At 34.9% G+C, this 27,842-nt stretch overlaps 1 protein-coding gene across 2 annotated transcripts in view; it reads left to right on the forward strand.

The window, feature by feature from the left end:
* Positions 1-27,144, forward strand: part of LRRK2 (leucine rich repeat kinase 2) — a 124,934-nt gene extending 97,790 nt beyond the window's left edge. Inside the window, exons 42-51 of one of the 2 annotated variants that reach the window (XM_033118152.1) lie at positions 7,755-7,925; positions 9,180-9,280; positions 12,695-12,889; positions 13,949-14,142; positions 15,809-15,881; positions 16,666-16,850; positions 20,902-21,054; positions 22,487-22,695; positions 24,895-24,966; positions 25,574-27,144. In XM_033118152.1, coding sequence (XP_032974043.1) covers positions 7,755-7,925; positions 9,180-9,280; positions 12,695-12,889; positions 13,949-14,142; positions 15,809-15,881; positions 16,666-16,850; positions 20,902-21,054; positions 22,487-22,695; positions 24,895-24,966; positions 25,574-25,695 — 1,475 coding nt within the window. In that variant the 3' untranslated portion in view covers positions 25,696-27,144. Of the gene's footprint in view, positions 1-348; positions 857-7,754; positions 7,926-9,179; positions 9,281-12,694; positions 12,890-13,948; positions 14,143-15,808; positions 15,882-16,665; positions 16,851-20,901; positions 21,055-22,486; positions 22,696-24,894; positions 24,967-25,573 lie in introns of those variants that run through there. The other variant, XM_033118153.1, reaches the window with a different exon arrangement.
* Positions 27,145-27,842: the final 698 nt, after the last annotated feature.

The raw sequence follows: 27,842 nt of genomic DNA on the forward strand, positions 1-27,842 counted from the left end.
ACCTTTTTCATAACTCTGAAACCCAAGGAACTTTGAAAACCCAATGGTTTTGTTTGTTTGTTTGTTTGTTTTAAAACTGGTTGGGTGGCAAAATCGGACCCAAACTGACTTGATACTTACGAAGATCTTTATTTTTCACTCTCAGTATGAATATGTATACATTTCACGGCTCAAATATAAACATGTTAGATTGAGTACAGGCTGCTGGTCCTGACCCTACTGAGTCTCTGTGTAATTATGTTCTATGCACCATTATTAACTTTATTAAATATGAAGTAGTATAAATTCCTCAGTGGGGCTTAGGGCCTGGAGTTCTTGGTTGTACTTTTTTGTTTTGTTTTTTTATAGGTTGGTACAGGAAGTGAAAACTTGAAACACTGCACTTTGGCTTTGTTGCTTCATAATTTATAAGTTGTTAATAGTTCAATAGTTAAAAACACTGTCGCTTCTCCATTTGCACCTGGATAGCAAGATGCATCATGGTTACTATGTAAAGTGAAACATGCCCATTCTGGATACCATCATCTCTATCGTCGCTGGAAATCGCAGGCATCGTCTTCTGGCCTTAGACTTGACTGTTGTCTTTAGAGTCGTCCCCAACCTTCTTTTGTCATGCCTGTTCTCCAAACCCCATCGCTTCCTCGATTGCTGACTGTCTTCAGTGAAATCCATTTCCTGTGCTCTGATGTTTTCATGGTCATATGTGCAGGCATGTTCTTTTCACCGCGCTCTCTACCCCATGGAGCTCTCTCTCACTTTCCCAGCTCCTGTGCCCCTTCTTCTAGTCTCAGGTTCATCAGAATCTCAGGTTCTGATTAGTGAGAAGCAGTGATGGAGCAAGTGATCTGTGCAGACAGCTTGTTTTTCAGATTTCAGTTTGAGTGGAAACAGAAAATTAAGGGGTTGATCACTTTTGGGGGAGGCCAGCCCTATCTTTAGAGAAGTCTTATATAGGTAGTTATTTGTAAATAAAATTACAGGTGGCTTTACATCATTTTGATGATTGTAGCTCAATTAAAAGGCAGAAGAAAATACTCTAGGGGAAATCTGAGTAGGCAAAGTAACCTGGTTTGTTTCCTACTCCCTGCCCTCCCTCCTCCTTTCCCCCCCACCCGCCCTTATGTACTTAGATAAGCAGATGGTCCCAGCTTCTAATGCCTGGTTTTATTTTCCCCCCACCCCAAATACATGTCTTCTCTTTTGTTTTACATAGCTATGTTGGAAGTAGAATGTACCTTCTCATAAACACTTCGAAGTATATATTCTGGCTGTGAGTGTCTCTGGGTTTTTCAATAACAATAGAATAATTAGCATCTCTTGAGTACCTGCTGTGTACCACTTTAAGTGCCATGTACCTTAGACACATGGTATGTTATCCTCATGCCAGGGCTGAAAGTTAACTTTTATCTTCTCATCTGTAAAAATGCGGAAGCTGAGGCTCAGAGAGATTATGTAACTTGCACAAAGTCCTACAGGACATGACCAAGGTAAGAACTCAGTCTAAATGGAAATTGACTCCGGAGCTGTTTGACTTTAAATCCTGTAGTCTCTCTCCTAGATCACGTGCAACTCTAGCACGTCCTTAAAGAGGTTTAAATGTTTAACCTTAGTACTGCCACGAAGCAGCCTACCCATCTGTCTCCTCTTACCTGCCCCTGAAGAAAGGAGAGTCTGTGAGATGGATCCTTTCAGGGACTTTGCTTCACCTTTGTGCTTGCACCGTGTGTCTCCCTGTTTGGCCCCAGAAAGATGGCTGGTCAGCCAATGACGAGTGAGATTCTCCACGGGGGATAGCGGGGAGTGGATAACTCAAGCCAGGCACAGTCGAGAATCTACGGGGTTCATAGAGGTGGGCACAGCCCCCCACTTTCCCCTCTGCCTCTGTGGCTGCATTCCTTCCCACAATCTGCAGGGGAAGAGATTCAATGGTGTGCTCGCCATCTATTCATATGGGTATAGGTTTTGTCCCTTGGGGAAGTACAGACATCCTGAGACTTGTGGTTCAGCTGCCTGCAGGCAAGGGTGATGGGCTTGACTCAGTTTCCTATTATGATGTATAGGATTCACAGATTTTGAGATTGACGAGCTTTATCCTCACCTAACTGATAAAAGCTAATGTGTAGGCCCGATTAGGTGCCCAGTCCTTGAGGCTGCAGGTCCCTTGGCTACTGTCTTTTCTTAACCCTGTGCCGCTCTCACCTTAGTTCTTAACAAAAAGCCTAAATGAACAAACCAAAATGACAGGGCCATGAACAGCAAATATTGTCAAGTCCAGGTTTGGAAGACTAATCTTCAAGATAGAATTCCACAGGCCTCATATACTGCCACCTAGAAAATGTAGGCATAGGACAGAGGTCTTCTCTCGGAAGATCTGCTTGTTGTTCTCTTGTGACTCGAAAGTGGGCCAGGCCACTCAGCTGGGGCCTGCCATATGTTCCCCCTCCATCCCCTAACCCAATCACTCTGTTCATGGCGTGAAAATCCTGCTGTTGAAGTTTTGTCCACCTACCTGAAGAACACATCCCTGTTGATTGTGCTCCGGGGCTCAAGCCTGCCACCTCCCTCAGGGCACTGGACCAGCAAGCAGCCAGCTCTGTTCCATTCTGTTCAAACTCATAGCCCTTCATGTTGAGTATCTGACTTGCTGGTGTGGGTCTAATCCTGTCTAAAGTTCAATATCCAATTCATTCTTCATACCAAGCCACATACTTGCTCCTGATTCCTTTCAATCTTCTGTATCAATGTGTGGTAACATAAATAAGGAGAAAGATCATGACAGAAAAACCCAGAGCCTGATCCTTTCGGTTCTGCCCTCTCCTCCCCAGGCTGCTTAGTACATTGTAATTACATTGGAACTTCTCTATCATTACTATACTCATTATTGTAAGAGCACTTCTAATCATCCCACACACGCTAAACTCAGCCTCAAATTTTAACTAACAGTAATTGTTACCACTGCTGCCGCCATCACCAAACTTTTCCTTCCCCAAAGCAATTATGTTTGAGAAGAAAATCCTTCCCTCTCATATGATTTTAATTTTCCCCTTGTTTTTTCCTTCTAATGGGTCTTCCTGTTAAGATTATAACTTTTAACTTAGGAATGTCTAGAGAAACACAAGACTATATATTTGTTAAACTTTTGTGTATTTTTTTACTAGTCCCTCCTGTGGTGCTTTCACGCACTGTGTGCTGTGATTGGGCGTGCATGTGCATGTGGGTGCATGATTGTTGTCTAGAGAAGATGGTAATGGGAAAACACCTTGCGTGGCATGAAGTAGGCTAAGCACCTACTTCATGCTTAGCCTTTTGCGTGGGTTTATTATCTCACTTAATCCTTATGACCCTCTGGCATAGGTCCTATTACTATTCATGGTGTACATATAAGGAAACTACAGCTTTTGGACCATTGAAACTGTCCAAAAGGTCGTACAAGATGCAAATCCAAGCAGCCTGAGAGCAGAGCTCCTGGCCAGGTATCATCATAGCTGGAATGCCAAGGTGGAAACGATCAGTTATTGGCAAGGACCACAGCGCAGTGTCTGTCTACATTTTGAAAGGCAAATATGGGATGGATACTTTTAACTTGAAATAACTTGGAGAGCTTTAACCTAAACTCAGACAACTGGATGTATTATATCCTGTTGGGAGTGACAGTTAATTCTGTGTCCTGTGACTGTTGCACTATTGACTGAGATGGATGCTGACTGATGGCTTCAACTCTGCCAATATCCATAGAAATACAACAGTCTTTGGGTAAATAAAAGCCAGTCTTAGGTTTTTTACTATCATCTGATATATGAAACATGTTGTACTCAGACTTCTCTGAAAGTAAACAAGAAAGAAAATATATGTTTCTGTGTACCATGTGATATATAAGCAGACCTATTTCATAAGTTTCTTATAGTTTTGATTTATGGATGTTTTCTTTATAGATTCATTGCATGTGTTAAAATGCAGGCTCATCTGAAAATTATTTCTAAAAACAGTTTTTAGACAATGAAATATATTTTCCCAATTTTAACACTGCAATTGTTACACTAATCCTCCAAGGGAAAATTATCCTTATTTTTTATTCAATGCATTTGGCAATAATTTATTGAACATTTACCAAATACTATACTGGTGATACTACTTAATAGCTCTGTGGTATTCCTCAAGATTCACTTTTGGGGGCTCAGTTTTTATTTCTGTAAATTGTGATGAGACAAATAATGCCTATCTTGAAGGGTTTTTGAAAGGGTAAAATGAAATAATCCACATCAGCTTCATTAAACAGGGCTTGGTATATTGCAATTCCTCCAAGTATGTTATCAATTGCTCTAAGTGGTGAATTTGGGGGAATGTGTGTGAATAAATGTAAATTTTATCCTCCAGCACATTCTGCCAAGAGAAAGAAGGCTGTAAGCTAATCATCATAAAGCATTATGTCGATTTCAATAGATCTAGTTCAGGATACAGTGATAGCACAAAGGAGTGATTAACTGAGCTATAAGATGTCAGGATTTCCCTCAGAGAGGTGATTCTGGAATTATATCTTTAGAAAATAAGCTGGAGTCTTGAGAAAAAGGAAAAAAGAAAGAGCAGGAGGAGACATTCCAGGCAAAAGGTCCTAAGGTATATAAAGTCTTATTCAGACGACTGCAGGAAATTTGTTGTGGGCAAAATGATAGATGGAGGATGGAGGACTATTTAGGTAAGTGTTTTTCTATTTTTGGCTATCTATTAGATAACTTGTAGAGCTTTAGAAAACTGTATCTGCTGGGGCTGACTCCCTTTACAGTTCTATGTTAGTAGGTGTGGAGCAGGGGCTCTCAATCTGTCCACACGTTGGAAGCGTTACCTGAGAATAAATAAATATGAATAGAGTTTAGACTTATATTCAAATTAAAAAAACATGTCAATGATTTTAACTTAATATTTGTCAGTGGTGCTCATTTTGGGCACGGCAGTGGATTTTGGAGATACTGAGATAGTTTGTCTTACTGAACCATCAGCTCTCTGGAACACACTAAACATGGGTTGTAGAGTCGGACTGTCTGCATCTGAATCCTTACTCTACCACATAGTAGCTGAGGCAGGAGGAATTCCCTAACTTCTCTCTATCATTATGCAATAGTACCTAATAATAGTACTTATCCTAGGGGATTGTCGTGAAAATTAAATGAGAAATTCATATGAAGTATTTAGCACAGTGCCTGGCAGACCTGGCTACCTTTTCTTTCTGGGACTCTGCTTTGTCTTCTCAACTTGGGTGGTGGGAGTTGGGGGAGACTCTGTTGTGTTCCCCTTCCAAAAACTGTGGGCTGGGAACTCTCTGAGGGGTACTCACAGCACTCGCCTTGGTTGTTTGCTCTTTCTCAGGAATCACTGTCCTGTGCTCTTGGTGTTCAGTATTTCATATATTTTGTCTGGTTATTTCATTGTTTTGTGCAGGATGGAAAATCTAGTCCCTGTTATTCCATCTTAGCTAGAAGTAGAGTGACACGTGTTTAAATAAATTGAAACAGCCCAATACAACAGTGTACAAGTAGGATTTCAGTTAGTACTGAACATTTCTAGGCCCCATCAATGCTAAACAGGGTTTGCATACAGTGTGGTAGTATGATACACAAGCACCGAAGGTCATTCACAATGTTAGATCATAGCTTATGTGGCAATATCGTCCCTTTGTAAAGATGCAGGGAATGTTCCTATTGCTAGTCTCTCCCAATGGCAGGTGATATTAAAAGTGTTAATTTTCATCCCCAATTAAATTCAGTGGTGAATACACTGAATAGCTTGAAAGTTTATTCTTTCTGTTACTTCTATGGTAAAAGTACAATTAAATATAAGGCAAAAACTTTACAAGAACTTGCAGTTACTGTTTGAGGGAAATCCTCGGTGATAAGGATACACGTCTTAGAGATCTATTATAGAACCACCTTAATTATTTACACAATTCTTTAGCTTAGGGTTTAAGAATGATGTTATGGCTGTGTAGGCAAATGTTCTTATTCTAAGGAAATGCTTATTTTCTTTAGGGCTGAAATATTCTATATCTGCAATTTTATATATGTCAAATATATAATAAGTTTATATGGCATATAACATGTTTTATATAATATGTATATGCGTATATGTATGTAGGTATGTGTGTATACACACACAGAGAGAGACAGAGTGAGAGAGAGACAGAAACAGAGAGGGAGAGAGACACCAATGTGGGAAAATCATAAGAGTGAGTGTGTGTTGTTTGGTGTATGTGCAGAGAGAGAAAGAGAGTGAGCAAATATGGCAAATGTTAACTAGAGAGTCTAAATAGTGAGTAGTAGAGTCTGTCATGATCATCTTTGACACCTCCATCCTTTGACTCTTCTTGACTTTCCAGCCTGGTGAAAGACTGCTGAGCTTCATCTTTTGCTGGAAAGCTCTCTGTCACACGGAACTGTTTCCAAATTCAGTCACTTATTCCTCGAATGCCATGCATTCATACTTTGTTTTGTTTTCCTGGCTGTATATTTAAACTATGGCTGTATATTTAAACAATCATAAATGTTTATTGTAGAGAAGTTGGATGTATTAAAATAAAAGCTACCATAATTTCAGCACAGGGAAATAATCATTATTACATTTGGGTGTATTTCTTTATTGTCTTTAATTGGGCACGTTCACATCAACTTTTTATTTTGAAAATGTTTAAGCCTACAGAGAAGTTGAAAGAATAGTACAATATACACCCATATATCATTCACATGGATTCACTGATTATTAACTTATACCACCCTGTTCTCTCTCTCTCTCTCTCTTCCTCTCTCTCTCTCTCTCTCACTCTCTCTCTCTCTCGCTCTTTTGTATGTGACTATAAGTCTTTGAAATTAAGTTGCAGACATCATACTATGTTATCCCTGATCCCATTGGTATGTATTTCCTTAGAATAAGAATATTTGTTTACATAATTACAATACCATTATCACAGCTAAGAAAATTAATTCAGTTGATTTTTGCTACATATTTGTTAAATTTTCTGTCTATTTGGAATGGTATCTTACATTTTATTTTTATTTATAATATAGCATATCATCTTAAAATTATTTTTAAGTTACTGTATGGCATACATTATTTAATCCATTTCCTTGTATGTTCAGAGTTCTTCATATTCTTGATATTTTTTTCTATTATGAATAATGTTGAAATTGTTTTCTTTCTGAAGAATTTAAAAACAATTTATCTTTATTGTAGAATGAAAGGTTTTATTTCCCTTTAAAAGAATTTCAGGCATGAACTAACACCTAAGAAAGAGGGCTTTTATTTGTTTTATTTTTCTGTCGGGTAGAAGGAACAGAGTCCCAAGTTATTGAAATAATGAGGGCGTTGGACTTTTAGCCTGGTTAAAGTGACTTAAATGACATCTAGCAATCTTCTTTCTCACCTCTCCTCTGTTTGAAACACTGCACTGGGAATAGTTATTATTAGGAATGAGAAACATGATGTAGGCTTTTCTTCCCTATTAAGTTTTATTTCTTTAATTATGAAACATTACTTAATAATTTATTATTGACTATTTATCCTTATTCTTCAAGTTCGACCTTCGGGTGAAATGTCTTGGGACAGAGGTATTAATTACTTGATCAAGTTGTCTCCTTAAAGAGCTGACATGACCTAGTTTAGAATTCATCTTCTTGACTCTTCATCAGCCTATATGCCTAAATATATTCCTCCTTGGGTGTCTGAGGTCTGATTTGGGCATATTTATTAACATATTTGTTTACTTTCAGGGTTTCGTGCACCTGAAGTTGCTAGAGGAAATGTTATTTATAACCAACAGGCTGATGTTTATTCATTTGGTTTACTACTCTATGACATTTTGACAACTGGAGGTAGAATAGCAGAGGGTTTGAAGTTTCCAAATGAGTTTGATGAATTAGCAATACAAGGAAAATTACCTGGTAAGTTTGTCTACAATAAAGATTTAAAAAATATATCAGCAGCTTCATTTTCAAGCTATTTAATTGTAGTAATATATGCAATTCATTTTACAGATGATAATTTTTTGTTTAGTGTATGAATATTCTTAAATCTTATGACATGTTAATAAAAAATTCATGTTTAAGGTAGCAGATTTAGGCTTTAAAAAAATCCCAAATTTTAATATTTGTGTATTTGGTGTATATTTAGGTGAATCCTCAGGGAAATTGCTGTTAAAACTCCATGTTTAGTGACTTCTGTTCTCATTCAGAGTTAGTATGTGCCCATTTGCCTGGAGTGTTTTCATTTTCTTGGAGTGAAGTAAAACTTATACATGAATGGAAGCTTGAAATATTTATAATAATAATTTTTAGTAGTAAATATTAGTAAGAATTAGTAAATTAATAATTAATGAGATCAAATCTTATTTTGAATGGTTGTCTCATGCTTTTAAGAAATTTTAGGACTCTGTCATTCATTCCTTGACTATTACTTCAGTTCCCACGACAAAGTACTCTTTTGAATGTATGTAGCTATTTCTCACATTTTCTGCTTTCTCTTTCATTTAAGAAATATTTTGGAGTGTACATTATGTACCAGGTACAGGGGTATAGCTTTAACCATCTCCTTTGAGGGGGGCTTTAAAGAGTCCCAGCAAAAGGGAATTTATTATCATGTGGCTAAACTTTAGACACAATATGGCCCTTCTTTTACCAGCTAGCTTTCCAGTGATAGTTAACAGGTCTCTCTACCTGTTAACTATTCTACCGCAACTAGAAGAATGGCATACCTCTTACAAAAAAAACAAATGTGTACAAACTTACTGGGGGGATATGAGGATTAAAAGCTTGCCTATGTGAATATTAAAATAAAAAGTACTTCCATAAAAATCTAGTTATTACATGAACAGAAGTGTTTTCAAAGTCTATTTGAAATGCAGGTATGGAATAAAAATGTATTATTTATTCAGTTGGTATTAATGTCCTTTTTATCCAATAAAAAGTCAAGAAATCTTGTTTGATGTTTCTAGTAGAGATAATGCAAACAAAATTGGCCATTGTGATAAGTAGATTCATAATAAATAATAGGATTATAGAGATCAGTGTTTCCTTTGCAATGTCTGGACCTTGAGAGGACCTTGCAATGTCTGGACCTTGTCTCATATACATTGAGAGGAAATACAATAATTGTTCTGATTTGTCTAATGTTGTAGCATATGTTTTTGAATATTTTAGATCCAGTTAAAGAATATGGTTGTGCCCCATGGCCTATGGTTGAGACGTTAATTAAAAGGTGTTTGAAAGAAAATCCTCAAGAAAGACCTACTTCTGCCCAGGTATTATTATACTCAAAATTTGTTAGTATTGTGTACAGAACATGAAATACACACACACACACACACACACACACACACACACATAATTTTTATATGTATATACCCAAACATACAAATAAACACATACACAGCCTAGAACAGTTCCAAAGCAGAATTCCCATATCCTCCACCACCCCAGGCACACAAAGAACACTGCCAACACCTCAGAAGCCCCCATATGCCTCTTCCTGATTGCATCACTCTCCTTTCCCTGTAGATGTAGCCACTCTCCTGGTTTTTGTGATAATTCTTGCGTTTCTTTTCTTTATGGTTTTGCCATTCAGTTCAGTTTTCCTGTATTCATTATTTATTTAAAATGGAATCATAATCATGTAGTGTTCTGAGGTTTTTCACTTGTTCTGCCAACATTACTTTGCGAGCTTCACTCAGGTTGTTGACCAGAGCTGTTAATTATTTTCACTGCTGTTCCATTCCACTGTTTGAAGGCACGACAGCATATTTACTCATGATTGTGTCTGTGGCTATTGGTATTTTCCCCCGTTTTTGGCTATTATGAACAGTGCAGATTTCATGAGACTTGCTTTTTAGTATATATCTAGAAGTTGAATTGCAGAATCATAGGATATATGAATATTCAAATTGTTTTCTGAAGAAGTCATACCAGCCTAACACTTCCGTCACCTGTATATTATACAAGTAGCTATTTGTCTTTTCCCTATATTTTTGTACTATCTGACTTCTTAATTTTTTCCATATATGTTCAGTCTTGTGTGTTGATTTACATTTTCCTCATTACTAATAAGGAGTAGCATCTTTTTATATGTTCATTGGTCATATATATGTTTCCTCTCCATTTCTCTTCATTTCCTGAGAAATGCCTCATTTTTCTATTGGGTTATATGCGTGCGTACAAATGAAATAAGAAAAAGAGATTCTTTATATATGGTATACTGATCCTTTGTCAGTTATATATGTTGCAAATTTCTTTTCCCAATTTGTGGTTTGCCTTTTCGTTTCCTGTAGCGTGCCTTTGATGAACAGAATTTCTTAATTTTACTATAGATAAATTTAACAATCCTTTATATGGTTATTACTTTTGGGGTCCTATTTTAAGAAGTCCTTATCTTTCCCAGAGTCACAAAAACATTTACCTATTGTTTCTTCAAAAAGTTTAAAGGTTTTGCTTTTGATGTTTAAATTCTTAATCCCTCAGGAATTGATGTTTTTATCTGGATTCAATTTCCTTTTTTCCTTATAGATAACCAATTTTTCCAGCTTCACCTATTAAATAGTTTCTTCCTTTTTCTCCCATTGACTTTTTTTCCATATCCACTCCATAATTTGTCAAAGATACATACACATAGCCACCAACCCACTTTCTCTTCCATTGGTCAACTTACCTATTCTTCCTGTAATATTACCCTGTTTTAATTCCTTTGGCTTTATAATAGTTTCTTTTCCTCACTATTTTTCTCCTCTAAGAATGCTTTAGCTATTCTTAGGTTTAGTTTTTCCGTATAAATTTTAAAATCACTTTGTCAACTTTTATGAAAAACTCTATTGTGCTTTGGATTGGACTTCATTGATTGAGTATGTAGAAAATTTGGGGAGGGTTATATCCTTATAATATTAAGTTTTTTATTCTTCAGTGTGGGTCATGCGTCTATTTAGGTCTTTTTAAATGTCTTTCAGTAAGTTTTTATAATTCTGCATACAGGTCATGCACATCTTTTTCAGGATTTTCTTTCTGAAAATTGCTTTAAACTCTGTTCCTGGCTTGAGATTTCTCTCTCTTTCTCTCTCTCTCTCTCACCCTTAGGTAAGAAAATCTGGTCTATAAGTCTTTTTTGAGAGTAAGCTTGTGAATAACAATTGTTCAGGGTTATTTTGCCCTCTTTCCCGTTGTCTGTAAATTCCTAAGGCAACTTTCCATGTACCTGTGAAAGTTTGCATTTACTCTGAATATGCAGCTCTTTGTGTTCCCACCTTTGTGGGAACAGGAATTTTATTAGACTCTCCACATTTTTGGGCAGGCCCCAGATTTAAACTTATTTCTCACTGGCCCCATGAGGTATCCAAAACCGCACATCAGTTTTGCTTTCAGTACACAAATGCCTTCATGGTAAATTTGGCTTTCAACTGACTTCTCTGTTTTTTTGTGTATGTTTTTGGCCTGATAATTCCCTATGGTATTGTCAGATCTTTAATGTTTTTAAGATATTAAAAAAAAAAAAAAAAACTCTTAAGCATTTTAAGTTGTTTTTAGCTGGAGGTTTTCCCCAAATAACCTCTTCTACCATATTACCAGAAATAGAACTCTTACTGTGTTTTAAACTGAAACAGACTTTAATAGATCAAAATAAAGCTGTCTTTATGTTGTAGACTTCGTAGACTCTTGATGTTGTATAATAACTCATTGAAAATTTTTTGTTCAACTTTAAATTTCCTACTCAAAAATAGCTGAAGATGTATACACTGACTTTATCAAAAATTATATGATCATCTTGACTACTTACCCTACTTGTTTTTCAGTTTTGGTTACCACTGGTCTTAATCACACAAACTTTTTAAAAGTTTATCACAGTGAAATATCCATAGTTTAATTATTGTTTTACTTTTTCTTCCTTTTATTTTCAATTATACTTTACCTGCATTTTATAGATTACATAAAAACCTTGAATTTTTTGTTTGTTTGTTTGTTGTTTTAGGACATGACATTTTAAGATTTTGACATGATTAATTAGTGTTTAAAATACAGTGTATACCAGGCAAGATGGGTAAACTCATCATCTTTGTTAGATGAGGTAATGAGAGAATAAGGAACTTTCTCTAGCACGGGCTGTAATTCCAGTTTTCTGACTCCTGGTTCTGTTTCCTCACAGTGGCTCTACACTGTCTCTCTAGTTCTTTAGTGCTTGAATGGAAAAAAACAAACAAAACAGAATCAAGAGGTGATTTGTGAATTTTGCTACCAAAAATGAGTTTTTTGTGTTTTTTTTTTCCCCTTCAGCTGATAGAAGTTCTGTTGTATTATTAACTGAACCATTTTTCTTCTACATGATGTGGCTCTGCAGTATAAAATTGAGTGAAGAATATCTCCTGATCCTGCCAAATTTCTTTCACTGGCATTTTTGAGATTTTCTTTCCAAGTTACAAAACATATTATTTATATAAAAAATAGTATATATCATGCACAGTTTCAAAATAAGTATTGTTTTAATGTAATTGTATCCATAGTTTTTGTATTATTAATCTTGTTGCTCCAGGTGGGTCACAGTTTAGCTACAGGTTAGGTTTTTTTTTTTTTGTTGGAGCTATAACATTTAGTTCTACATTATGCACAAGAATATGATCTTTCCAAAGGACATGTATTAACTTGATGTGTGTTGTTTTGATATCTTTAAACTTTCTCAGGTTTTTGACATTTTGAATTCAGCTGAGTTAATCTGTCTGATGAGACATATTTCAATACCTCAAAACTTTATTGTTGAGTGCATGGTTGCTACAAATCATAACGGTAAGAATGCACGAATCTGGCTGGGCTGTGGCCACCGTGACAAAGGACAGCTCTTGTATCTTGACTTAAATACTGAAAAACAGACTTCTGAGGTAAATCCAAATACTCTTTATACTAGAGATACTATAGAAAACTTACTTTATGGATTATTCTAAAGCATGTACCAGTTAAAAATTTATTTAGAAAGAAATTAAATAACAGCTAATTTGGGAGTATTAAATCAGCTTCTGTCAGAACAATGTTAGAGTACTTCTGTCAGAGTATGTTAGAACGTGAAATTAAAAGTCTGTGTTTTGTTTGAAAATCATGGTGTATGTGTATGTTAGGTCAGGACCTCTAAATACAGCCCAAGACGGAGAATCTTGTATGAGTAATTTAAGGAGAGAGAAATTTTCAAGGAAGTACAGGAAGCCAGAAAGCAAAGAAAGAAGCTCAGCAAAAATGTACTTATCAGGGAAGGAGGTCTAGCCTCCATCTTTGTCCATTAGAAACTCTGGATTGTGAATAGCAGTGTAGATTTATCTTTTTACCAGGCAAGAGGGCCAGTCTTTGATCCCCACATATCAGTCAGTCCTTGGCTGCAGTCTGCCCAAGGACAGGGCTGTCCTAGCCTCTCAGCCATCTTTGAGCAAGCTAGCTCCCATCAGCTGACGGCAGGTCTGTGGTGAAGGGTACAGCTCTGAGCTGTTAGTAGCCAACACCCAGAGCGGCTGGGGGTGGGTACACCTCACTGATAGAGGAGCTCTGGGCATGGCTTCTACAAGATGGATCAATACATTTTATTGGCAAATATAAGATCAATTTCTAGACTTAAAAAACAATCTAATATTTTGACTGTTGCCTTGAAATCAATATGGTGTCTAAACATTATTCTTAAGTTGAAAAATCCTCTCATATTACTTTGATGGAGTTGAAATGATAATGGTAAATAATTTTCAAGTTTTGTCTCAGGTTCATTCTAGATAGGCAAAACTTGTTTGTCAGATAATTCATTTATTGTTAAAAATTAAATAAAATTGTGTTGTTTTTTAAAATCAAAAGCAAGTAATTAAAAGAGTTAAGTATGTGGACAACACTGTTTTCATTCTGTACAAATTCTAGTCACTTAAGCTAGAACCAATTCCTTTAGAGTGTTTTTATTTTCTTAACAGGAAGTTACTGATAGTAGGATACTGTGCCTAGCCTTGGTGCATCTGCCTGTTGAAAAGGAAAGCTGGATTGTGTCTGGCACACAGTCTGGAATGCTCCTTGTCATCAGTACTGAAGACGGGAAAAAGAGACATACCCTTGAAAAGATGACTGATTCGATTACTTGCTTGTGCTGCAGTTCTTTTTCCAAGCAAAGGTACAGTAATGGATTTGACCATTGGGTAAAATTTCATAACTTTTAGATAACTCAATTGTGTGAAAAATTATGATGGCATCAGCAAAGATTGCTCATTTTTAACATTTTCTTTTAACTTTGCATATATTAAAGGGAATTATGGGAGACCACAAACATGTTTGTTATTTTCCTATATGCAGATCAAATGCAGGGATTTATAAAATAGGTCAGTCATTTCTTTAGGCCTACCAGCCTTGCTGCTGGTTTTACCTCAGCTGTGACTCTATCTCTTTACCACTCCTCTCTTCAACTTACCTTTGCAGGGCTTCTTCAAAGATGACTTCTTATTTATTCTTTCTTTGAATACTAATGATCAATAGATTGTCATGTGCCAGTCTAAAACATATGAAACTGCCAACTTGGAAAAAAAAACAATAAATGAATTCATAAATTGTTAGATGAAAAAACGTAATCATTATTAGTTGCAGGGTTCTTATACCAAAGGATAAATGATACCATTCAGATAACTTCCTTTGGGATAGGATGGCATCATTTAGATAACTGAGAAACAGGTTGGTTGCTATAATATTGGAGGCAGGATGATTTCCAGGAGCCATTAAGATTATACCCCCTATGCTTCTCTGGTTTAAATCAGTATTGGAAAATAAATATTAGACAAAAATGTGAAGCCCATGGTTTTTGGCAGCTGAAATATAAACCCCACTGGCAATTTTGCACTTTAAATTGTTTGGATGTTGTCAAAGAAAAATTTAATCAGATGGAGATAAATAGGCAAGGAAGACTATTCAAGACTATTGCAATGGGGAAGAAAGACTGGACTCAACTCTGCTGAAACAAAAAGCTGGAAAATGGTTAAGTGCTAGGATGAGATAGTGGAAAAGTACTGGAGGGCATTGGGGGAGGGGCAGGTGTCAGTGTGATTAGGCCATCTGTGTTTGCTAATTGTGCTTATTGAAGTTAGGCTCCTACCCTCCTTCCCACAGACTGGGAGCACTATGTTCCTTGATTACATTTTTACGGGAGAGCTCTCAGGTTCTTGAGAAAGACATACCCCGGTTGTAAAACTGCCAAGAGGCTGGGTGGCCGGGTGGCTCACTTGGTTAGAGCGTGAGCCCTGAATGACAGGGTTGCCGGTTCGATTCCCTCAGTCAACTAGATTGAAGACAAGGAACTGCCGCTGAGCTTCCGGAGGGGCGGCCGGATGGCTCAGTTGGTTAGAATACGAGCTCTCAACAACAAGGTTGCTGGTTCAATTCCCACATGGGATAGTGGGCTGCGCCCCCTGCAACTAAAGATTGAAGCTGAGCTGTGCCCTCCACAACTAGATTGAAGGACAACAACTTGGAGCTGATGGGTCCTGGAGAAACACACTGTTCCCCAATTCCCCCAATAAAAAAAATAAAATAAATAATAAAATAAATAAAAATAAAATAGATCTATATTCAAAAAAAAAAAACTGGCAAGAGGCTGGAAGAAGATTTACATCTCAAATGGACAGTGAAAGAATTTACAATTGTTAAGTTTCTAAAGTAAATGCTGTAAAGAAAAGGGAGGTCAGCTGCCTATAGTTAGCAAGAAACCAATCCAAAATTTACTCAAGCTGAGGGGAATGTTAAGACCAAGATAAGCATTCTTTTTGTAACAATTTTGACATTTTTCCTTTTAGCAAGCAGAAAAATTTTCTTTTGGTGGGAACTGCTGATGGCAACTTGGCGATTTTTGAAGATAAAGCTGTTAAGGTAAAAGTTGAATGCGTTCTCCATCAAAATTATTTTAAGTTCTTTGGTTTATGTATGCTCATCCCCACCGCCTTCTAAATGATTATAAACACCCTGAGAGCAAGGATCATAAATTCTGCTTTCTGTCTTTTTATTGCTTCATAAAGTCTTGTACACAATAGATCCTTTATAAATACTTGCTGATTTGATTGTATGTTTTACATGAATGAACTAATGATGAAATGATGAATAAGATCTGATTTATAATGTTAGGAATGTAAATAATTATATTTTTATATAAGCAAAGTCGAGAATTCCTTATAAATACATTGTGGAAAAAACAAAGGAAACTTGTTTTAAATCTGGTTTGCCGCCAAGTATTTCTTTAGCCTTGAAGAACTCCTTTAACTTGCTGTTCTCCAGATTCTCATTTATCATTAAAGCATTTATTCCTCCCTCCTTCCATTCATCTGTGGTTTCATCTGTTCAGTCAATATTCTACCCATTCATACTCCTTGTTATCAATAAGCTTATTATCTAACGAGAGACAGAGAATTGGAGTATAAATCCTGCATTATTTCCTGTGCAATTTTTGCATGAAGTGAAGAGATTGGTTATAGGCTAATATTTGAATCTACTTGAATTGAATCCTGTTTTTATAAGTCCATTGAAAAAAATGTATCCTGAATTTTTATTTTAATACCTCTAACCATATAAAATTGAAAAGCAGTTTTTAGAAAGCTCAAAATTTACGTTTTATTCTATAGATACTCAATTAACTGAATGTTTTCTCTTTTTGGCAAAGTGTAAAGGAGCTGCTCCTTTGAAGATACTCAATATAGGAAATGTCAGCACACCACTGATGTGTTTGAGTGAATCCATGAATTCAGCTGAAAAAAATATTATGTGGGGAGGATGTGGCACAAAAATTTTCTCATTTTCTGATGATTTTACTATTCAGAAACTCATTGAGACCAGGACAAATCAGCTGTAAGTTATTCCTGCATGCAACTAATTTACCATTTTATTCATATTTATTATAATTATGTCAATAATGCTGTTGGTAATCCCAAATGAAAGTCTTTTAAAATACAAAATTTATTTTTCTATTATAAAATTAAACATTCATTCTAGAAAACTTAGAAAAATCCAGAAAGCAGAGGGACATATAAAAAAATTACCCATCCTAATTACATTTGGGATAAAGTATGAAAACCCATGAAAATCTTGGTAATATTTCTCAATCTAAATTTTAAACAATTTTATGATCTCTGTATCAAAGAAAGCAAATGGAATTTGAAAGGCAATAAACTCAGTATTTTACTTCATCTATGATTTTATGTATGTGTTTTGGATACTTTCCATCAAGAATTGATTGTAGGAGGGTGGCCGGTTAGCTCAGTTGGTTAGAGTGTGGTGCTAATAACACCAAGGTTGCCCATTCAAGCACTGTGTGGGCCACTGTGAGCTGCGCCCTCCTTTAAAAAAAAAAAAATATATATATATATATATATATATATATATATATATATATATATATATATGTATATATACATATATATATATACACACACACACACATATATACATATATATGTATATATGTACACACAAATACACACACACAACATATATATATATACACACACACATAGGAAACTTAGGTATCAGGAAAGAAGTGCTCTTTCAATTTGATAATTATAGAGGTCTCCTCTACAGCAAAATTAGTGATACCAGTTTCAAGCAAGAATAAAATAAAATATAAACATTGTCCCAATTTATTGTTTCAATATTTAAAGTTACTCTATTTTAAACAGATCATTGCAGTTGGTTCTTATGTATTACGTTCCACAGTGAGAAGTGTAAGGTAGTACATAATAGTATAAATCATAGTTCAAATATTGGCTTTGCCATAATACAGAATGCATGTGAACTTGGGCAAGAACTTCTCAAATCTTCAGTCTCCTATAACATGAAGATTGTAATATACTCTATCACAAAGGGCTATTTGGAAGACTAAATAAGAAAATTAATACAAGGAGCTTAACCTAATGCCTAGCACTTGGTAAGTTCTCAGTCATTATTGATGGTGATGGTGGTGGTGGTGGTGGTGGTAGTGGTGGTGGTAATGATGATGATGATTAGTTTTGAGTCATGAATCCTTATCTCAGGGAATATCCTAGTTTTTCAATATCCATCTCATTGCCCAAGAGCAGAAACTGGGGAGTATCCTTGATCCTTTATCCTTTACTCGCTTTATCCACTTGAGTCTCTTCCTAATTGTCTCTCAAATCCTTGTCGTTCTCACTGCCTCCACTGCTGCTCTCATGGGCCAGCCTATCATCTACCATTGCTTGCCATATTAACAGGATCTGTTCTTAACCTCTGATTATGCTCCCTTCAATCTATTCTCAACACTGCGGACAGACGGACTCTTCTAAGATGCAAATCAATCTGATGTCACTCTTCCTTCTTAAAACCCTTCAGTGGGATCCCGTTGTCTTTTGAATGAAGTCAAAATTCCTTAAGATAGTCTACCAGGTCCCTCATAATTTAGTTCTTGCTTACCTCTCTAGATTTATATTTTGTAGCCTCCTTGACCTCTGTGTTTTAGCTAAGCTTTTGTCTCAGTTCCTGAAGACAGTCTGCTCTCTTTCACTCCCAGCCTTGCATGTTGTTTTCTCTGCCTGGATGACTACTGTGCCCCCTGCCTGTTCAGTCCAAATGTCACTTCCTCTGAGTGGCTGTCTCTGATCCCATCAGCAGATTAGCTGTCTTAGATTTGTTTTTCCATTGCATCTGTTATTTCCCTTCACAACAGCTCTCACACATTTTCATAAACGTATTTTCAAAAATGCTTTCATAATAATATTAGACCTACTGGATCTCTCATTGGCTATACATTAGAAACCACCAGGTAGCTGAAAATAATCCAATGCCTAAAATTCACCTCAGACCAATTAAATCACATGAATTAAGCTTGAGATGGGGCCCAGGTGTCGGTATTTTTTTTCCAGGTCTCAGATGATTCTGAAGTGTAGTCAGGGTTCAGACACACTGCTATATATTTTAAGTTCGCGTGGATGAGAATTTTTTTTTTTTATGTTGTGCACAGATTTGTTTCCAATCATGTCGTAAATATTTGGGTGAAGTTTTTCTCAATCGGCAATTTTTACTTTTAACCAATTTATACAAGCTAGAAAATATTTATAAAGAAAGGGTCACAATTCTTTTTCACAGAGCTTGTGATGAGATCACGAGTGAATGCAGATGAATATCAGGCTCCTAGAGATGTTCATCTCCCAAAGAGATTAGGACCTGGTTTGACAGACATTTGGAAATGTTTCCTTTTTCCTCAAAAAGTGTCTCCTGTTGCCTACGTCTCTCCCCTGCTAAGCAGACATCACACCAGTAATTAGGGGCTGCTTCATCATCATTATCCTCCTTATCATTGTCTACACAAATGGACTGAGAGGCATAATGGAGAGTGAAGATGACTGTGGCCTCTGGAGCCACACACTTCCACCGGGACTTGTTTTGAGTCCTCGTTCTGTAACATGTTAGTCATATGGCCTTGAGCAAGTTATTTAGCATTAGCAAACTTTCTTTCTGTAATTATAAACATTGAGATTTATGATAGTTTATAAGATTTATATTGAGGATCGAATGGGATAACAGGCCAAAGGGTTTTATGAATTATAAAACTCTAGGCAATGTTTGTACTAGTTTGAACAGTCTTCTTTCTATTAAATATAGAAAAACCTAGGAAGGTATTATCTAAGACTTAGTGGCTCTCTGGTACGGCAACATATCATATTTTCATTATCCTTGCCAGAATTGAAATGATGGAGGAAAAACATCTTATTATCCTAGGCTATACTAAAGATTGTTACACCCTGTGATATTTTCATGTCATCTATTAGAAAATGTAATTTTAACCATTTTTACTTGTTCATTCTCCTGTTAGTTCATTCATCCATCCATCCTTCTGTCCATCTACTTAACAAATTGCCGGCTTTGTTAATAAGGCAGTTTCTAGACAGATACTTATATATATCTATCTATATATCTATCTATCTATATATATATATATATATATATCGACTAGATACACAGGTACTTATCTGTGATGATTCTACTGGACTGTGGGTATGTAGAAAAGTCATGGTCCTCGTCCTTAAGCAATTACATTTATGGTCTAGTGTCAGGGACATGCTAATAAATACCATTTAATATTTAATAAAATCTGTAACAATACAGCTACACTAGTAGGGGAAAGGGAATGATTGACCTATTTTGATAGGTCAGGGAAGAATTTCAGGGGAGCTGACATTTAAGTTAAGCCACAAAGCCTAACTAGGACTTTGCCATTCAGTTGGTGCCTATTGTAGCCCATCTGTTTGCAAAATATGTAAAATGCCAAATGTCCTAGTTGGAAAGATGGATATTTAAAACTGCTTGTAATTTTCCTTTGGGAAGATGTAGTTGTTTGTTTGTTTTTTCCCCTCATAAGTTGACTGGCTTGTGTTGCTGCAAAGATACTCTTTGCTTTAATATTAAAACACATTGCCACTAAAATTTATTTTAACATCTAATGTTTTATAATTCTAGGTAGGTGAGATGGATAACCATTAATTTCCCAAGCGTTCTTGACAATAAGGATTTTAGCACAGCATCATATAGTTACAGATTTTATGATGATATTTCTTTTAGAAATTAAGATAGTTTGCATATTTGGGCAGTATAAAATTCTGTAAAGAACCAGATGAAACTGAAATTAAAATTAAAGCCAGAAATAAACATTAGTCGTAATCTTTATTTTATTATCAAGGGAAAAATACAAAGTAACCAAAACTAAAAGTAAATTATATATTCAGTTCAAGTTAGAGGAGAATACGAAATAACTGCCAATCCTCTAGCCTATTTCTTTTTCAAAATGGTGTTAATCTTTTCCACGCATTAAGAACTAATATAAGATTGTATTACACGTTGAAATAGAAGAAAAATGAATAGTAGTGACATTCTTTTTCCCTCCCTCTAGGTTTTCTTATGCAGCTTTTAGTGATTCCAACATCATTGCAGTGGTGGTAGACACGGCTCTATACATTGCTAAGAAAAATAACCCATTTGTGGAAGTGTGGGATAAGAAAACTGAAAAACTCTGCGAACTAATAGACTGTGTGCACTTCTTAAGGTAAATACATTGGTTCTTTTCAATTTTTTTTTAATTGTGGAAAGAGCACATTGATATCTACCCTCTTAACAAATTTTTAAGAGTACAACACGTTATTGTTGATAGTAGGTCCAATGGCATTTGTTCTTTATTTTATGCCTATAAGAGCTGGCTTTACACTTCAAATTTCACAGGCTGGAAGCATGGTTTTTTTCTTCCTATATTACTTCAACATAGAAATTTAAAAAAGAAGTCCTCAAAAACAATTGTCTCAAAAACAATTGTTAATGCTTTTCAGCACCATCTTTCGGTAGCCAGCAAATTTCATCTTGGAAAATTTAAAAAATAGGAACATAATATTTTTGGTGTCTTCAAGGTATTACAAAGAATATTATCTAACGAAAATATAGTAAATTATACTGAAAATGACCGTGCTGGATTCATCGCTGGCTATATATCTAGCAGTGTCATAGTGTTAAATATTGCTGCTTATAATTAGACTATGGGTCCAAGGATACTCTGCTCTAAAGATAAAAAGTCACAAAACGATATAAAAGTATGAAGGGAAAAAAAAAAACCTACCGGTCTGACTAGTGCACTAAATAAGGAAGGAGGATCAAAACACTAGCCTGAGAGCTCAGTTCTTAGTTGGATACAGCATGCTAGAGACAAATCTCAAACTTTTTAAATCCAGCACGTCTCTTGTGTGCCGCTGCTGGGAAGCAGGACCATTGCCAACCTTATATGCGCATTATTTTCTATTTTTGTTCTGTTTTGTTTTTACTGTATGTATGTTTTTTACTACTCTGGGGAACATTTAGATTACACACTATACCCATAAAATGAGACTACAAAGTTTGCTTTCCAGAATCTTCTTATAGTTTTACTCTGGATACCGAGGAGCTCTATGCTCAAAATTGCTGACAGTTCTGCCTGGTGAAAGGTCCCTTGCTTCCTGAAGTTCCAAAATTATTAGCATTCTTTTATTTCTGGATGTGTCATTTTTTGGTCATGACTTATTCATTAGCTCAGGGAAAAATTCAGTGGTTTATGTCGGTATCTTTTCCCTGTACGTGTCCATCCATTTGTTTTCTTTGGAAACGTTTAGACTTCATGGAAATCTTTTGAAACTAACTTTTCCTTTCATATTGGGCACATTTATTTATTTATTTAGACTCGATTACATAGGCTTGTTGTTTTTAAAAATTGTATCCTTATTTATTTCAGAAGTTCTTGAAGTTAAGAGGCTATTGTGTTACGTTTGATAATTTATGCTTCAAACAGAAAAATGTGGCTCTTTGGCATTCTGTATCGAGTTTTGTACAGTTTTAATGACTTATAATGTCAACTGTTATGTCTTCAAATAATTTAAAACATTATACGTGTGTGCATATCTGTTTTGTTCCATAATTGTTGAAAAAATTACTCACGCATACTTTCTTTATGGTTTTAGGGAGGAATTGTTAAAAGAAAACAAGGATTCAAAACACAATATGTCTTATTCTGGGAGAGTGAAAACTCTCTGCCTCCAGAAGAACACTGCACTCTGGATAGGAACTGGAGGGGGCTATGTTTTACTGCTTGATCTTTCAACTCGGCGAATTATACATATAATTCACAACTCGTATGATTCTGTTAGAGTCATGATGACAGCACAGTTAGGCAAGTTTCTTTCCTTTGGATCTTTCTTTTTTCATGTTCTTTAAGACTGCAAAAATATATTTATTTTTAATTTAAGTTTTCCCCTCACTTTCCAATGTCATTTGAAGTGTCTTAGAAGTATCTTCAAACATAAGACTGGGTTAAATTTTGAGTAGGGTCATTTAACAAATGGAGGGAGTAGATGCTTTCCGCCCCATGAGAGAAGCAGATTATTGCAAGTGAACACTAATTTGAGTCTGACTTCCTCTTCTTTTCTTTATACCTAAGGCAAAAATGGGAAATATATAATGTTGAGTATTTTTTACTTTTTGACCAAAGAAATTAAAGCAAACGTTTATTTTGATCATAGTTTAAACTTCCCACCCTTGTTAAAGAATCCTATTTGGTTTTGCATTCTGTAAACAAACTTATATTCTCGTAGCAAGATATGCTGAACTCCACAATCTACAAATATTGACAAATCATGGTGTTTTATTCAAGTTTTTACGTCTTTTCTTACTCCTACTTATCTATTTAAATGTTATGAAGTCATGATGGTACTTGAAATACATTTTCTTCATAGACATTCATATTTCGTTGTCTTCTTTTGACTAATTATTTGGTTTAAAAAATAATATACATACAAAGTTGATCACAAAAATAACATTATGAGGGTAAGATCTGCAAAACTAGAGTTTTAGCAAATAAATAGTAAAATGTTTAACAGGGTGAAGAAAATAGTAAATTCCTTTTACAAGAATATATTAAGGAGGGACAAGTGTTTCTCTCACCCTCCCTCATTTCCATGAATGGATATCAGAGTTGCCCAGAAAGAAATAGAATTAGGTGCTTCCAGTGATTGGTAACTGTCAGGATACATGTCCACACAAGCAGAGTAGTAGGTCTATAGTGGGTTGTCTCGCTAGTCTTTTCTTTCCCCCCCATGGGAGCATTGAGTTTTCATGTACACAGTCTGACAGTTAGGTCCGTGAACTTGTTGCAACAATGTTGTTAACCTTTTTTGATATCAGACAGATTATTCATTATGAATTTGTACCAACTGAACAAACAGTTAACCAAATTTACTATTTGGAAATGCTGAAAAGGCTGCGTGAAAAATTTAGACGACCTGAACTTTTCGGCAACAATTCATGGCTCTCGCTTCACGACAATGCACTGTCTGTGAGGGAGTTTTTAGCCAGTAAACAAATAATTGTATTGGAACACCCTCCCTACTCACCTGATCTGTAACCCCCCCATCCCCAGTGACTTCTTTCTTTACCCGAAGATAAAGGAAATATTAAATGGAATTATCTCTCTAGTCTTATTCTACCAAGGTTGTTATATCCTCTACCCTCTAATTTAATTTGTGCATATGTTGGGACCTAGATGATTGTTCATTACTGACATTATAGTGAGGTTTCTGTGGGTTTAATTTTTAAAATAAAGTTAAACATATTTACAAGGTAGGACATGATCTGGCTTCAGCCACCTCTCTAATCTCCATTATTTTCCACATTCCTGCCAGCTCTTCCTGGCTTAGAGTAACATTCAGTCCCTCTTAATACCATGTTTCATCCTGCCTCAAGGTTTTGCTTGTGTGCTGTTTCATTTTTTGCTTAGTTAACTTAGTTACTACTTAGTAACTAATCTCCTCATTAGAACTAAACTCTATGTGGGTTGGGTGTGCAAGTGTTTGTTAATCCTTTGATTCCTAGGGTCTAGCATAGGGCCTAGTCTATAGAGTACTTTTGATGAATATTTGTTAAATAAATTAATGAAAGACTTAAGAACTATGATTTTGTGACGGAGTATCAGTATATCCATTCATGCCACTCCCCATACAAATGCTTCACATTTGACTAATGCCTTATAATATCCAAAGTACTTTCACACACATAATCTCATATAACATTATAACTTTGGTGAAGGGGTAGTGTATAAATATTAAACCTGTTTTGCAGAAAGGTTAAGCTACTTTCTCAGATTCATACAATTAATAAGAATTATAGCAAGGAGTAGATCATACATTTTCTAACTTTAAAAACTTTCTGGTCTTTTTCGAGGGCTTTTTATTTAATATAACGGAGGTGTCTCTTAGAAAGTAAATTGTAAATTCAATTCCAAGGTTTTTGTGCCTTAAAGTATGAATTGTCCTTTTTTTGGTCCTATTTATTAGATTATTTTAACAGAAAACTCCTTTTTTTTTGTTTGGTAAAGGAAGCCTTAAAAATGCCATGCTGGTTTTGGGGTATACCCAGAAAAGTATTGAAGGTACCCATCACCAAAAAGGTAATGTTTAATAGGATACTGTATTTCAAACATAATGCAATATGGATGATTGTAATATATTATGTGATTTATACATTTACAGTAAATATTACATATGCTATAAAACTTTAAGCATTTTTAATTGGTAGCTTTTTTATTGTGCCAATAATTTAGACATAAATCTTCAAAATTAAGTTTCAGTGATTTAGGAGTTTTAAGTATTTATTTTTTTCAGACAAAGTAGAAATATCAGTCATTGTAAAATTAGAACTAGTCAAAAGTTAATCAAAATGTGAGTATTTTCCCTTGAATCTTACCTGTATCCATATGAGGCCTGATTTTGAACAGTGTTTTTTGGAAAAGGTTTATTTCTTTCAGAAAAGGAACTGTTAGGTTATTAAAATTCCACACTTGTTTGAAATTTAGTAGTTTTAGAATGTATTTTAAACATTTTCCAAATGTAATTTCTTGTAAGTGGCAATAATTTAGTATATTATTTGGAGCTGTATTTATATATACATTTGTTCAAAGTAACTAAATATAAATTAATGAAATTGGAATCAAATAAAAATTCCTTATGGCAGATCTTTGAAACATGATTTCATTTTTTTTTTTTTTCATTTTCTAGAGTTACAATCTTGCTTGTCTATTTGGGACATCAATCTTCCGCATGAAGTGCAAAATTTAGAAAAACATATTGAAATGAGAAAAGAATTAGCTGACAAAATGAGAAGAATATCTGTTGAATAAGAGAGATATTGGAAATCCTTGTCTTTGGATGGGAAAATTATTTTCTTCTCTTGTAAATATTTCTTTAAAAAATGTTTACATCTGTAAAGGGTACTTCCACTCTTTGAAATAGCTCATGTATATATGAAGGAATGTTTATATATTTTATTTTAAATATAAATATGTGTAAAAATAGTCACCAGTAAAAGTATATTTTAAAAAAGTATTTAAAATGTAATGTTATATTTCCTATATATCCTAATTAATTTTGTGGGTTAAATAATGAAAGGAAATTGAAAAAGTACTTAATTGCAGTACTCATACTAAAATTTACAAAGTGTGTAATGTTTTGTTTTGTGATCCATAATGAAGGTAAATTTTATTTTACATTCTGCGCTTAAGACAAGACTGTTGCTTGATTATGTTCTAGATTTTCTATGAAGTAGAATAAAAATATTTGGACAATTTCCCATGTAATACATTCCTTCTTAGATTGCTTTTAAATGCAATTATCATATACGCTTGTAAAGAGTCAATGAATTTACACTAATAAAATCCTTTGTTGGGATGTGAGTTTAATTTGTTCCTGATGCAAGCAATACATGTCACACAACTTTATTCCATCTAAAAGAAAATGTCATGAAACCATGAAACATGCTGATGAGAAAATGTCATTTATTGTCAGAGTTCTCCTATCTAGGAAAGACACAGCCACTCTCTCTCTTTCCTTACTTGCAACTCTATCTTTGAATGTGGATACCCTGAAGTTTTATAATTAATGTAAATACAATGTTCAGTCCTTCAAGTGATAGTTTCACATTTTTATTTTAATTCTTAGTGCTAAGCCAGACCACTAGCTAGTAGTTCCTAATCTGTGCTCTAATGCTTCTATTCAACTCTTCCTAAATTTGTAACCCTGTGAATTTTAACATCATTCAGGTAGAAACCCTATTTTTAGAATTATAGAATTCTACAATTCCCACATAGACTATGGGGACAAGTATGTAACACTCTTCAGTTTGCTGAAGAAGAAAGGAGCTTTAGCTATGATGGGTATTTTGTAACCCAGTCTTCTAAATTATACCTAAATTGTTTAAATATCTTTCCATGGTAGGAGTATTCAGGGCAAAGTACCTAGGTAACAATTTAAGTGTCATTTCTGCTTTAAGGAAAATAAATATTTGTTAAATCCATTGGCCCTAGCTAATATTAATCATTTCAAACAATTCCCTATGATCAGATAACTAATCTATTTAGTATTCTCAGAGCTGACTGGCATTTTATTATATGAAGACTTTGAATTTCTTTATATCAAAGATAATCAAATTTTAAAGCCTGAAAGATTCTCTACTTTTCAAAGGGACCTGTTTTACTTTGTTACATAGTTCACACACAAAACGTCAGAAATGACGGAGCTATTTGTTCCTGTGATATTTCTCATTGTTACTTTGTATTTATATGCAATTTTTTAAAATAAAAGTCAGTTATGGAGAAGTATTTAAATGAACATTGTATTTGACTGAACTAATAAACATTTTTAAAAGATGTTTGTGAATTTTAAAACTTGATGATAATATTTTATTTTTCACGTATAGTTCTGTAACCCATGTAATATAAAACTTTATATTAATCTGTACACGGGACATTCCGTTATAAGATGTGTTAACTAAAGTTTTCTCTTGAGGATGTATTCAATTTTCTATAATACAACTAATTTTCAACATCCCTTGGTAAAACCTGATCGGCATGATATATTCTATTTCCAAATTCTCATAAAAAATTTCTTAAAAAGAATTGTTTACTCTTTAGTACTGAAACAAAAACTAAGACTTTAGAACAAATGATTTCTAAAACAAAAATAGACAACAGTAATTAAAAATTTTTCCTGATGAGAGCCTTAAAATAAGTTGGTAATCATAATCAAAACATGAGGATTTTTCTTAACAGAAACTATTCTTTTGCGGAAGTTTTGCACTTAAAAATGGAGAGCCTCACCGAATCTAATTCTGGCAAGCACTATTGAGTATGTGTGAACCATTTTCACTAAAATGCAACTTACTTTTCATCAAGACACCAAGACATATATTGATGAAACACAGAAGTAGCAAAAAAGATTGTAAACATTCCTAAATTAAAGGTGCGTGTACAAATGTTCAGATACTGAGAGG

This window comes from Rhinolophus ferrumequinum, chromosome 10, assembly GCF_004115265.2.
Source record: "Rhinolophus ferrumequinum isolate MPI-CBG mRhiFer1 chromosome 10, mRhiFer1_v1.p, whole genome shotgun sequence".
In the NCBI taxonomy this organism is placed as follows: Eukaryota; Metazoa; Chordata; class Mammalia; order Chiroptera; family Rhinolophidae; genus Rhinolophus; species Rhinolophus ferrumequinum.